Source organism: Bacidia gigantensis (assembly GCF_019456465.1).
Source record: "Bacidia gigantensis strain McMullin 20006 chromosome Unknown contig_244, whole genome shotgun sequence".
Lineage (NCBI taxonomy): Eukaryota > Fungi > Ascomycota > Lecanoromycetes > Lecanorales > Ramalinaceae > Bacidia > Bacidia gigantensis.
This window is the reverse complement of record NW_025408600.1, coordinates 341504-354823: the sequence shown is the minus strand read 5'-3', so window position 1 is coordinate 354823 and position 13320 is coordinate 341504. Positions and strand designations below refer to the sequence as shown.

The 13320-nt window shown below is 44.2% G+C and overlaps 5 protein-coding genes across 5 annotated transcripts; 2 read left to right on the top strand and 3 right to left on the bottom strand.

Annotated features, from left to right (window-relative positions):
• Positions 1-389: 389 nt before the first annotated feature.
• On the bottom strand, positions 390-1254 carry KY384_004797 (uncharacterized protein; the record flags this gene model as incomplete). Its single annotated transcript, XM_044813300.1, has 2 exons — positions 390-954; positions 1028-1254. The coding sequence occupies 2 exons, from the start codon at positions 1252-1254 to the stop codon at positions 390-392; spliced, it is 792 nt and encodes a 263-aa protein (XP_044669578.1).
• Positions 1255-4909: 3655 nt separating this feature from the next.
• Positions 4910-6272, bottom strand: KY384_004796 (uncharacterized protein; the record flags this gene model as incomplete). The annotated part of the gene is made up of 2 exons (XM_044813299.1): positions 4910-6035; positions 6088-6272. The coding sequence occupies 2 exons, from the start codon at positions 6270-6272 to the stop codon at positions 4910-4912; spliced, it is 1311 nt and encodes a 436-aa protein (XP_044669577.1).
• Positions 6273-7131: 859 nt separating this feature from the next.
• On the bottom strand, positions 7132-8551 carry KY384_004795 (uncharacterized protein; the record flags this gene model as incomplete). Its single annotated transcript, XM_044813298.1, has 2 exons — positions 7132-8393; positions 8443-8551. 2 exons carry the CDS (start codon positions 8549-8551, stop codon positions 7132-7134), a joined length of 1371 nt encoding a protein of 456 aa, XP_044669576.1.
• Positions 8552-9749: 1198 nt separating this feature from the next.
• Positions 9750-10420, top strand: KY384_004794 (uncharacterized protein; the record flags this gene model as incomplete). The annotated part of the gene is made up of 2 exons (XM_044813297.1): positions 9750-9757; positions 9982-10420. The coding sequence occupies 2 exons, from the start codon at positions 9750-9752 to the stop codon at positions 10418-10420; spliced, it is 447 nt and encodes a 148-aa protein (XP_044669575.1).
• Positions 10421-11717: 1297 nt separating this feature from the next.
• On the top strand, positions 11718-12931 carry KY384_004793 (uncharacterized protein; the record flags this gene model as incomplete). Its single annotated transcript, XM_044813296.1, has 2 exons — positions 11718-11789; positions 11954-12931. The coding sequence occupies 2 exons, from the start codon at positions 11718-11720 to the stop codon at positions 12929-12931; spliced, it is 1050 nt and encodes a 349-aa protein (XP_044669574.1).
• Positions 12932-13320: the final 389 nt, after the last annotated feature.

Genomic DNA, 13320 nt, shown 5'->3' with positions numbered 1-13320 from the left:
CCAGCGCTAAGGGCAGGGATGGACTTCAACGGCCACCGCATCAATGCATGGGAGAATTTTCAGTCATAATGCGTGAAGAATTTAGGTATCTAATATGACATTCTAAAATCGTGAAGTCCGCCGAAGCAAGGAATCTGTAGAGGGGACACTATTAGTCAAATATCACCTAGTTGAAGAGGACAGACATACATCACTGCGTCCCTTAAGAGGTCTTTGCTCACTAACTTGCTGCCCTAAAACCCAAAGTGAAGCCGTCCTCAAATCTCTGAATGCCCCGCTCAAAAAAGGGGCCATTACGCATTTCCCATCGGCATTTAGGAAAGAAGGGCAGTATTGACTTCTGCTTGCGTCCTGGAAATGTAGACCACTTTTCACCCGTAAAGCCCATGTCATACCAGTATCTTCTTAATGATCAGCAGCGCCAACGCAGCGATGACGCCCGTGATCGCCTTGTCAACCCAGACGGGCACACCATCTGTACTCGTCCTCGCAACGACAGGAACCGCATTATTCAGTCTCGGCGCCGCAGGAACAGTCGTAGCTGGCACCGCCGCCAACATCTCCGCATTCTTCGCTTTGATTGCCTCCTCCTGCCCTGTCCCAGGCGCCTCAACAACCTCCTTTCCCTTTCCCTTATCCACCTTCTCCCCCGGCTCCTTCCCCATCTCATCTTTAAACCCAAACCGCAACTCCTCCGGTATCTTATGCGCCTCCCCTTCCCCCTCTCCACCATCCCCACCCCCACCCTCCTCACTCAAGATCCTCTCATTACTCCGTCCCCCACACCCTCCACAAACCCACCCCCTACTCTCCCCCGCCAACTCCCTCCTCTGCGACTCCCCCATCTCCATCCCGCCCACCTGCCCTTTCGCATCCCCCTCCATAAACGCCCTCAACGCCCATAACGCCGTACGTATCCCCCACGCCGGCTGCCACGTCTCCTCATGATGCCCACTAATACTCAAGCATATCTCGCGGTTTACTTCAAACCGGCCCGAGGGCGTGAGGAAGCGGAAGGAGGGCGGACGTAAGGGGTAGGAGGGGGGAGGATGATGCGGCCGTGGTACATTCCAGAAGAGTAGGGGGTGCTGGGGGCCCGAGGAGGGTGAAGTGCCATTCGAAGAGGTTGGTGTCGAGGGGAGCGGCGTGGAGGGAGGGATCTGGGTGCGTGGAGAGTTCGCGGGCTTCGGCGAGGATGCGGCGGATGGTGGGGGATTTGGTGGAGAAGGTGGGTGTTGGGGATGGGGTGGTCATGTTGAGATGGGTAGGTGGTGAGATAGGGGAGGGGAAAATGAGGTGAAATCGAACGAGAGTGGAGATAGATGGTGAAAGAGGATTGGTGCTACGGCATGGTGTGTTTGTTTGGAATGGTGACAGTTGGCCTTCGAGGTCCTGAGACGGCAAGCGGTGGTATGATGGTTTTTGCGGGATGAAGCTTTTGACTGCCGTGACCGCTCTTGGGTGTTATGGTCTACCGTAGCGATATGAAGGGCTTCTTCCCCAGGGTTCACAGGCAGACTGGACGAATCTGTAGGTGTCAGAAGTAGTCGCTGTGATTGACTCCGCATCATGAATCCTCCTCTGTACACTGTTGGGTGTCACGTAGGTCACGTAGGTCACGTAGATGAGTGACACCTTGCAAACGTAATACTTGCTCCTTTAAGCGTGTAAGGAATTATAGACTATATAATAATTGTCCTCCTATATATAAAATAATTCCTTAACCTAACAACAATATAAATATAATTATCAAATTATTTTAATTTTATTAGGTTATAAAGCCTAGTTAGTATTAATATATAAGTTAATATTATATTTATTATTATTATAATTAATAATAATTATATTACTATTTTAACCTCGCTATTACTTAACCTATATTAGTTATAAAGGATGCTTTACTTAATAAGTTTAAAGATTTTAGAGTAGGAAACTATAATATATAGTTTATTAATATAAAAGCTTTATTAATTAAAGAAAAAGTATAAAGTATTATTTATAGTAGGCATTAGAATAAGAAACTTAAACTTTTACTATTAGAAAATAGCTTATTATTATTAGTTAAAGCTCCTAATAGTTTAATAAATATTAAATAAATTAATAATATTAAATAAGAAAATATAAATAATCTAGCTTAAGCTTTATTTATATAGAAGATTTATAATATTATTTACTATTTTTTTAACTATAAAATTAACTTTTTAATAATATAATAAAAAGCTTAAAAAAAATATAATATTAAGAATAAAGTTATATTAATTAATAATAAGCTTATTATTATATAAATTATTAATACCTCTAAGTATAAAAATATTTAAAAATATTAAACTAAAATTAAAAAATATATTTTTAAATTATATAACCTAGGAGAGATAATATTAAAAATTTAAATAGCTATAGCTTTCTAAAAAAGATTAATAATAATTTAATATCCCTATTTATTTAATATAATCTAAGGGGCTAAAATAGGCAATTATATTTTTATTATAAATAAAATAATAAATATCCTTATAAATTAGGAGTATTATAATAAGGGAGTTATTTCTTATATAAAGGCTTTACTAATAAAAGTTAAAGGATATAGTAAATAAAATAAGCTAATAAATAATTAAAAAGATTAGAAGAAATACTATAGCTATAATCTTTTAAGTTATTCTATAAAAAATTATTTCTACTTATATAAAGAACTTTATCTAGCTAGATAAAAGCTTTATAAAAATATTTTAAAATAAATATAAAAGAATAAAAAGTTATTAAAAAAGGCGAATAAAAGAATAAATAATAAAAAAAAGGATAAAGATAATAATAATTATCTTTAATATATTACCTCCTTTATATATTATTAATTAGTTAATAATTTCTAGCCTATAAAAGCTTTAAAAGCTAGAAGCTAAATATTATATAAAGAATAAGATAATTTATTATATATAAATAGTAGATTAGATACCTATTTATTCTAGAAGAAAAAATATTTTAAGATATATAAGAAAGTTGTTAATTATACTTTTAAAAGAGTAAATAGTATCTAGTTTTATATTTATAAAATTAGAAATCTTATACTCTTTTATAAAATCAATAATTATATTAAGCTTATTTAGCTTAATAATATTTATTATATATTAGATTTAGCTTATAATCTATTGTCTATTAGCGCCCTTAAATTAAAAAAAGCTTTTATTACTTTTAGAAATAGGAAATATATTATTATAAAAAAAGGAAAAGAGCTTATATAAAAAGACTATAAAGGTTATATTTATATTATTAACTTAGATTATTATAAAAAGTTTAAAGCTTTAAGGTTATTAATATAGAAGATTATTAAATATACTTCCTAGTTGCTTTAACACTAACATCTAAATTATATTAATAAATAAATAGTTAAAGAGATAATAAAATTAATATTAGGAATTATAAAAGAAAAGTCTAATAAATTACAAATATATAAAATAGTTAGTTGATTATATAAGTCCTATACTATTAATAAGATATAATAGGAATACTTTTATATAGAATATTGTTAGTAATATATTAAAAATAGAGTTTAGAAGGGACAACGCTTTTATATTAATATTAATAAAAGAAAAAATATTACCCTAACTTTTAGAAAGTATTAATATTTATATATTTTTATTTATAATATTACTAATAAAAGATTTAAGTATTTCTTAAAGACTTATAATAGTTTACCTTAAATTCTAAAAATATTTTTTAATATAATAAAGACTTAGGGTATTATTATTTAATTCCTAAGGAATAATAATAAATTTTAGAGCAATATAATTAATAAAATATATATAAATTATAGTATTATTTAAAAGGCAACTACTTTTTATACTTTTTATTAAAATAGAATAGCTAAATATAGCTTTAGTATATTATTTAGAAGAGTTTAAGTAATATTGCATAATACTAGTATATATTAATACTTTTAAGGGGAGGTAGCAGCTTATATAATCTATACTAAAGATTATATTGCTATTAAAGTAATAAAAAAGACCTTAATTAAAGCTTAGACTAATCAATATCTAGATATATCTTATATAAAGACTTTTAGCTATTATAGTTAGTATTATAATCTAAAATATAAGGCTAAATTAGATAATAAAAAGATTAAATATTAACTTCTTAGTTATAGTACTAAGAACTAATACTATATATAGGATTTAATAAAGAAGAAGATTATTATTACTATATATATTAAATAGGACGAGTCATAAACTTATAAAACTAAAGGAGATATAAATAAATACTTAGATAATTATTAGGATCTCGTATCTATAGATAATAAAGAGAATAACTCCTTAGATGACTTAGATAATGATTTCTTTACTTCTCCTACAAATAGAAGTATCGGACATCGCGAGGAACGCTCTCGGAACCCTATCGGAAACATTGGACACGAATCTGAAGGGAGCGTCAGCGATGATCATGAAGATCCTGAAGATCCTGAGGAACCTGAAGAATCAGGAAAGAAGGAATTTGAAGATGGCCGAGATAGGCTAGGCTTGGTTTTTGTGACTCATGACGTCACAAGCGATGGACAGAATCAAGTTTGAAAGGGAGTGTTGGGTGTCACGTAGGTCACGTAGGTCACGTAGATGAGTGACACCTTGCAAACGTGATACTTGCTCCTTTAAGCGTGTAAGGAATCATGGACTATATAATGATCGTCCTCCTGTATGTAGAATGATTCCTTGACCTAACAACAATATGAATATGATCATCAAATCATCTTAACTCTATCATACACAATGTACGGTCAGACTGTCAGCCCATGTCAAGTGAGCTTCGTAGACCCTAGAAATACACCGTTCTCAAAGTGGCGCGGAGGTCACAAAGTGAGACAAAGCCCCTGATCGAGTACTCAGAAGTAATGCATGAATCCAAGAAGGCTATAATTCTGCTCTATTTAATGCCCCTTCCACGATCCTGTCCTCTTCCCTCTCCTCCACCACCCCTTCCATTTCCCCCAATCCGACTGAGTCGCTCCTACCAAATCATCCACGTTCAGAAAGTCCGCTCCTTCTTTCATTAGCGTGTCCCATACATGATTCCTCAACCCGATGGGCCAGAAAGGCGTATCCCAATATCGCGCCTTCAATCCTCTCGCTTGAGCACCATTGATATATCCTCGGACAAGGTCGAGCTGCGCTTCACTAAACTCGCCACGGTCCAAATGACCGATTACCTTGTTGAAGGAAACGGAGGCGTAGTAGCTGTTGAGCTCGTTGTATGCGTCGGAGCTAGAAGGCGTATCGTTTTGACCTTGTCCGCTTTGCTCCACGGGCTCTTCCGCTGAGCGAGGACGTAGATCTGAGTCTGATGGGGTGTTTGGGAGGCTTGGAGGGGCGGTCTCGTTCTTAGGGCCGAGGTACATCTGCTCCAGGGGAGCGTCGAAGAAGACGTCTTGGTGTGGATTCGCGTCTAAGGATACCACTTTGTCGAAAGGCGTGTTTCCCGTTCCGACAACGGTGATAGGGCGCTGAATAATGGTGTTGTTGGCAACATGGGTGAGATAGCCTTTGGTACGGAGAGGATCTAATGCAGAATACATGGCAGGCCAGGTTGAGGGACCGTAGGTCTTGAAGTCGATCAAGAGGATAAGGGTTTGGGCTTGGTCGGTGTCAAAGACTCCGTGCAGGCTTTTGTCAGAATCTGGCATGATTTGTGGAGTGGGGTTTTGTTTCTCAAGAATGTCGAGGAGAGGGTTGATGTAGAGACTGGCCAAGGTTCGGTTGGGCGTCAGGCTTGTGATGGAGTGGCCGACATACAAGTCTTTATCAAACCGCCATATGTCTGCCTCGACACCAATGCAACCGGATCGAATGGCAGAAAATAGAGGAACGTCGCGCCAGTAGTCGTTATGCGAGTGGCATGCTTTTGGCAAGATATCCCGGGAGAAATCAGTCGGGTAATGGACAAGCCCGGCTCCAAGATGGCCGGGTCGCCCCCAATCTCTGACAATCTTGTCGACGCCTGTAGGGAGGACCAGCGAAACGAGGCCGATCAGTATCGAGACCAGTTGCACAAAGCCGCTATGGCATGTCAGCTCACCCTCTTTTTTTCAAATGAGTTCTTGCCACTCACAGCAGGAGCAAAGCTCCCGTTCCGAGCATGAGGAACAGCCGATAGCCCTTCCATCTTGAAGTCGATCCCACATCGTCGATCCTCCGAGGTAGGTGTTGTCTCCTCCTCTTCGACTCCTTCCACTGCGGGGTATCTTGATTCTCTGCATCACTTGTTTCGCCCAGGAGGGGCTCGGAGAGGGACATTTGAGAGGTCGATGAGGAAGTCGACGAATGTTCAGGGTGCTGTAGAGGTCGAAGTCGGATAGCGGAATTATGTTGGATGTGCATAGTCCTAGGGAGACATAGCGATGTGGGATTATAAGTTAGTTGAGCACGTCTTTGCGCAACGTAGTTGGAAGCATTGTTAGGGCGCCATTGAGGCCGGATGCGGAAAGTCGCAACCAATAGGTCAGGGCATTGGCGACCGAGGGAGGGTCTTTCTCGTCAGTGGTCTAGATCGCCTGATCTAGACTCTGGTCTCATGAGAGACGAGAGCGACTGTCGCAGAACGTCATCAGTAACGTCGGTCTTGTCCTATGATAGGCAGGCTAGTGCCAAGCGTGGGGAAGGTCGGAGCGGTGATTGGCGGAATGCCTCCTGCGGTATATCAGGCAGGCCACCAAGGTCAATGACCGTCCCAACATCCACATGTTTGAGATGCGCAAGCAACACGATAGGCAGCGCACTTGACAGGAAGCTTAGGAAAAGCTTAGGAAAGGCTTATGTCTGGAGATCCCATACACGAGCCAGTCGTGACTCGACGCGCGTCAAGCGGGTCGAACATCTCGGGGACCTGGCCTCCTTACACGATCCACCATTGATCTAGAGAGATCTGGGGAGCTTTGGGTCATTCTCTTACAGAAGGAGGAGGGCCACGCAATACTCTTATGCTCAGACGCTCGGCTCGGTCGACGGAGATCGAGCGGCCGAAAAGGAGCTGCGAGGCTCGGCCGACCTTGAGATTCGTCTCAACGAGAAAGACCAATAGAGAACTCTTGCGCATTATGTAACAGGCAATCCGTGAACACGATCCTTCGATGCAGAAGCAACTCCGCCTAGCACACTACCTGGCCCTTGCCTGAACCTTGACGTTAAATCCAACAGGTCTCAAATTGAACCAACCATCCTGTTTCAGCTGATACTTGGGGTCAGCCATCTCAAAATCAACCTCCTTCAGCAGCGAAATGAGCGTAATCAAGTTCCACATCCAAGCAAAGTGCTGCCCAATGCACACTCGCTTCCCGTTGCCAAAGAATTTCTTAGCCCCTGCAGGTAGCTTTTCGAATGCTTCGCCTACCATTCTTTCAGGTCGGAATGCTTCAGGTTCTTCGTAGACGGCTGGGTCACGGTTGACTCCATGCAACACAATGATCAGCGTCTGTTTGGCTGGGACCTCGTATTTACCCCCAGCCAGCTTCACAGGTCCTTTGGTCTCTGGCAGTGGCTCGATGTTGAAGCCTGGTGCCGCGGCTGAGAGACGTAAGGTTTCTCGTACAATTCCGGCGCAATATGGAAGCTTGTCCAGATGGTCGTGAGTGAATTCCTCATCACCGATGCTTGAGTCAATCTCCTCCCGAGCCTTGGTGATGCAATCAGGGTTTTTGAGTAGATAGTAGATCGCACTGGACACAACACAGGGAGCAGTACTTGATCCGATCGGCATGGTCACGATCTCATCGATGACCTGTGAATCAGTGAGACTTTTGCCAGTGTCAGGATCTTTTACATTCATCATCGTATACAGCATGTCTTTGCGATCGCTTGGGTTGGCTTTTTTGTACTCGACACATTCAGTGGCATACTTTCGCATGGCCTTGGTATCTCGCTGGAATTTAGACTGATAAAGCAACCAATTCAAGATCTTGGGTCGAGTCGGGCGCTTGATGGCTTCTGATGTGGCTCCATCCATTGCCGCAATCATTGGGTGCTCTGGACCTGTCAACCCGTTGAGTTTTCGACCGTAGAAAGCCAGCGTTGTCGTCTCAAGATCTAGCCGATTCAATTCTCCAATGGCGGACACAGTAGATTTCTTCCCCAAACCCTTCCATTTAGCTGTCAACTCAGAGGCGCAATCTCGGACTTCGCTAAAGTAATTGGCCACAGCCGATGGCGTCAACAGTGGAGCCAAGATCCGATGATGTATCGGCCAGCTTGGTTCGTTTTCGAATGCGGTGAAGAGCGAATCATGCACAGCATATCGAATCTCCACAATTGGGCCTCCAACAAATTTGCGAAAGCGCTTTTCGTCACATATTTCTTCACAGAGGGCGACATTCCCTACGAAGACAATTTGCTGGCCTAAGACAGTGATCTTGAAGATCTCACCTGTCGTGTTGCTGTTAGTTAGTCACAGACTTGTAGATACCCGACTGACCGTGCTTCTCCCATAGCTTCTGTAATGATGTCCATGTATTGCTCGGGTCTATGTCGAAAATGTTCCCAAGTAACGGAATGCCTGGTGGCTGCGGGATTGGAGTAGTCATTGCCCAGCTATGTCCAGAGAATACGAAATGGCTTCAAGATGGATGAAGATGGCACCGCGAAGGGAAAACAACACAATCGCAATCTGCCGTTTTCAAAACAAGGTCTCCCATTGGCTCCTCATTACTATCCCTCGCTTCTGGCTCATCTTGCCACGAGCGGGGCCACTTTCATCAAGCCTACGATCTTCACGGCGCCGCTGAGAGGAAGACTTCCTCTTCAGTCAAGGACACCAATCGATGGTCTCAAATGATCACTTCCAATGACATTCATTGGTGTCCTTGATTCAATGAGTCTGAATCAGGCATTTGACGTGCATTAGATTGTGCGCTGTAGAATGTGATTTCTTCGGGCATGCTCGGTCAAGATCTGCGCTAGATGAGCTGGGTCTAGCGTCGGCAGCTTAGTCATCCACTCAGCTGTCCAATCATGCAGGACCGGCTCCGATAACTCACTGCGAGTAGTATTGTCGCTACCCACTGATGTCGTCGACTCCGATTGCTAGCACAAGTCACCTCCGTCTTTGCTGCCGGCAACATGCCACTCAGTGTGCTGCCGGCAGCTCGTCCACGGGCCTACAATGACCCCAGTTTGATGCCTCGTAGGTCGCTGCCGCAATGACTTGGATGAATAATGGCCGTCAGAAAACTCACAACCTGGCTTCATGCCGACGTGCATGTGCACCCTCGGCAGGTCGGAAGTTTACCCGCGAAGTATATGGAGTGTTCAACTGCAAAGTGGCAAATATGTCACCTGGACATTTCCCCCAATATACTGCTACTCTCTCAATACACACAAATAAACGTTGGAAATGCAGGTGATCAACTGAGACTACTCTCCCAAGTTTCATTCTCAGTTCTTTTCCTCGAACTCCAGAGGTTCGCGGAAGGATGAGTCCCATACTCGTCTTCGCAGCTGTCGTCCTGCTCGTATGTGTACGCGTTGGATCCTAAGGATAGCTCAAAGCTGCTAAACCTACCACAAGTGCATCCTTCATTCGCTTGCTGTTGCTGCGTACAACATCACGATACACCCTCTAGCCAAGTTTCCTGGTCCGAGAGTGAGAGGCGCTTTCTACGTCCCATTTTTCTGGGATATCCTTACGGGACATTCTGTTCCAAACACTAAGCGACTTCACGACACCTACGGTGATCCGGTTCGCATTTCTCCCAACACTCTTTCTTTTGCAAGCTCTCAAGCATGGAAAGGTATGAAAGAGCTTTGATTCATCTGAGCATAAAACATTGCGGAGATCACTGAGGACCCCTAGATATCTACGGGTATAGACCAGGCAAATCCCAAATTCCCAAAGACAGAGACGTCTACATTGGCCGTCCGGATGGTGTGCCTGACATAATTGGTTTGGTTCCTGTTACTAGGCACCACAATGGCTAATTCTTGAGACAGTGTCTAATGATGCTGACCATGCCAGAATACGCCGACTGGTCAGTCACGCATTTTCAGAGCAAGCTTTGCGAGAGCAGGAACCCTTGATAACGTACTACTTCGACCTACTCATCTCGAGACTACATCAAGAAGTCTCTGGCGCCCAGCAAGGCAAAGTAAATCTGGTTCAATGGCTGAACTTCACAACCTTCGACATTCTTGGTGATCTCTGCTTCGACGAGTCATTCGGTGCGCTCGAAAGTGGCAGATATCACATATGGGTCACGAGCATCTTCCAGGGTCTAAAAGCAGCGCGAATGTTTAGGATTTTCCGAGCCTACCCAATCTCGCGACAATTGTTCTCCGTTGTGCGGATGATCGTACCCTATGCCAGCAGAACTCGCCAACGTCACTTTAAATTCACTGATGAGAAGACCGAGGAAAGGATGCATCGGCGGACAGATCGAAAAGACATCATGAGGTGAGCCATACCATTCGCCATGCCATATCACTCTCCCATTGATTGATACAAAACCAGCTACATCTTAAGATACAATGATGAAAAAGGCATGACGCGGGACGAAATCAAGGCAACAGCTACGGTCCTCATCGGAGCAGGTAGCGAAACAATGACCACGTTATTGAGCGGCACAACCTTTCTCCTTCTCCAAAACCCTTCGTGTCTTGCGGAAGCCGTTAGAGAAGTGCGCACGAATATTGCCCACGACTCTGACATAACCTTTTCTTCAGTATTGAGTCAGCTTCCGTACCTTAATGCCTGCATGGAAGAATCAATGCGCCTCTATCCTCCAGTCCCTATTCTTCTTCCACGGCGTACTGGTCCACAAGGAGATGTCATTGATGGCCATCTGATTCCCCCCAACGTGAGCAATTGCTAGATTCTGCCAGCAACGACGCTGATCATGAAATTACCCTAGACCTCCATTGGTGTCCACCCTCCATCCGCAAATTCGTCCGAATCGAACTTCAAGTATCCCTTGAGATTTGCCCCAGAGCGCTGGCTTGGAGACGAGACGTACGCGAATGATGATCGTGCAGCGTGCCAGCCATTCTCACTGGGACCTAGAGGCTGTGTGGGAAGAGTAAGTCAATCCGAATATGTGATAAATCACACATGAGCCGGGAGAGTATGAACGCTGATCTTGATCTTGCTATCAGAATTTGGCGTATGCAGAGATGCGATCGATGATGGCACGTGTCCTCTGGCACTTTGATATAGAGCTGTGCGAAGAATCAAGCGATTGGATGAACCAGAAAGTCTATCTCTTGTGGGAAAAGCCACCACTCTACGTGAAGCTGACCCTGAGAAAGAAATGCCTTCGAGGATAGACCCTGCGAAAAGGAGGTTGATACCGTAACGCTTCCTACTACGAATGGAGCAAGAATTCGCCATCTGATGTCGTCTACACATGTGGTTAGAGGGAAGTGCAACACTTCCAGATTTTGGGTATTACTATTGCAAGAACTAGATCAAAGTGCATTATCTATCAAAGAATTGACACCCTCTGGAATACGAGCCTGTCTCTTTCTAATGTCAGATGACCTCTCATAGTCCATACAGTTGCATTAGCAAAGTCACTTGCTATCGCGTGAAGGGAAAATCAAGTGTCGTCAATTGTGTCTAGGATTCCTTTCAGGTGTGTCCAGATTTCTTCTGGGGATGTCCTTCAGGGGACTTTGCGCTCCCTGGGGCTTCCGGTGGCACCCCGGACAGCGAATTCGAGCCTGAGAACTACGCATATAGGATCACTAATAGAAGGAATGACCCAGGAACCGGACAAATCCGGGTACCGGACAGTCTTAGATATATGTAGCCAAGATGAAATATGCGCAGTACAGGGCCCCTATAACTTAGAGTTTTAGGCTTCAAATTCAGTGGAAGTCCCCTAAGAGGAGTGCGTATTTTTTGTCCTGTAATACCTGGAACTGCGTACTTTTGAAACTGTCCGGTACCTGGATTTGTCCGGTTCCTGGGTCATTCCTTCTACAGCGGGCAGCATTTGCACAAAGAATTGTGCATCCACCTATTACAACTTTCGGATTCGAAAAAGCGATTGGTCATGCCACACAAGCACCGCAGAGTCCGACATGCGGATCCATCATACTGGGAACTGCCTCCTAGCAAGATCGCAAGCGAACGGCCTCTGCCCTCCTCTAAAGCACCTTCCAGAACCGCCGTTGGTAGAGATGCAAAACCTTCCCGCAAGCAGCGCGTCATAGAAGATGATACACCGCGTGCTTTCACACGCCTCCTAAACCACTACCGCCCGCCCCGATCAGGCCTAGACGATGGAGAGCGGCGCCCAAGCAAGAAACGCAAGACCGCCCCGTCTGCGACTACAATTCCACCTACCGTACCGCAGACCACCCATGACCTCAAGATTCGACCACATGAACGCCTCTCCCATTTCTCGGCTCGCGTAGATGCAGCAATCCCTTTCGCTACCGTCTCAAAACCGAACACGTCCAATGATCCTGCGCTGAAGGATGTTAGTCGACCGCGGAAGACGAAAAATGAGAGGCGCATGTACAAGATGCAGCAAGCGTGGCGGGAGGAGGATCAAAAGCGTAAGGAAGCACGGCTGGCTGAAGGAGAGGAGAGAGAAGGCGCTGTGGACGAAGATGGGGTGGAAGAAATGGGCGTCGAGGAAGAGGGTGGGGTTGCGAGGGTAAAGCGGAAAGGCAAAAGGGGGAGAGAGAAAGAGGATGATCCTTGGCGGGAGCTTGAGGCTAGGAAAAAGGAAGAGGCGGCGAAGAAGGAGAGACATGGGAATGCTGGGTTGGCTGGGATTCATGATGTTGTGCAGGCTCCGCCGAAATTGTCGAGGGCTATGAGGGAAGGGCATGGTTTGCCGGGGCGTAGCAAGAAGGGAGGGATGAAGGAACGTGTTGAGATGAGTGAGGCTCGAAGAAGCGTTATTGAAGGCTACAGGGCGATGATGAGGCAGAAACGCGATGGTGCTGGAGCAGCGTAGGTCATTTTGAATGTGCCTAAGCTTGGAGATATGAAGAGCGATGCTGGGCTACCCAAGGATTGCCAATGCTTATTTAATGCTGCTAACCTCTGAGCAAAGCCCAAAGAGCCGTTCCAATAGTCTATGGGACTATGGCGTTGCTCAGTCTCCATGCATCTCATGTCTTGACGACGAGACGACTCGATATCCTGGCAGCATGTCTTATCTTATCAATCTTAGCGTGAACGTTATCCCGCTGCCCCGCCTCGGCTCCGCCTGCGCCATTTCGAGTCACCCGCAAATCCGTAGACAGAAAGTGCACAGTTCGAATCGCGCCCTTTGCCTCCATGTCCCATTTCACGCATCCCATCTAGCGAATACACTGGCTTTTCATACATTCCTTTTCTTGG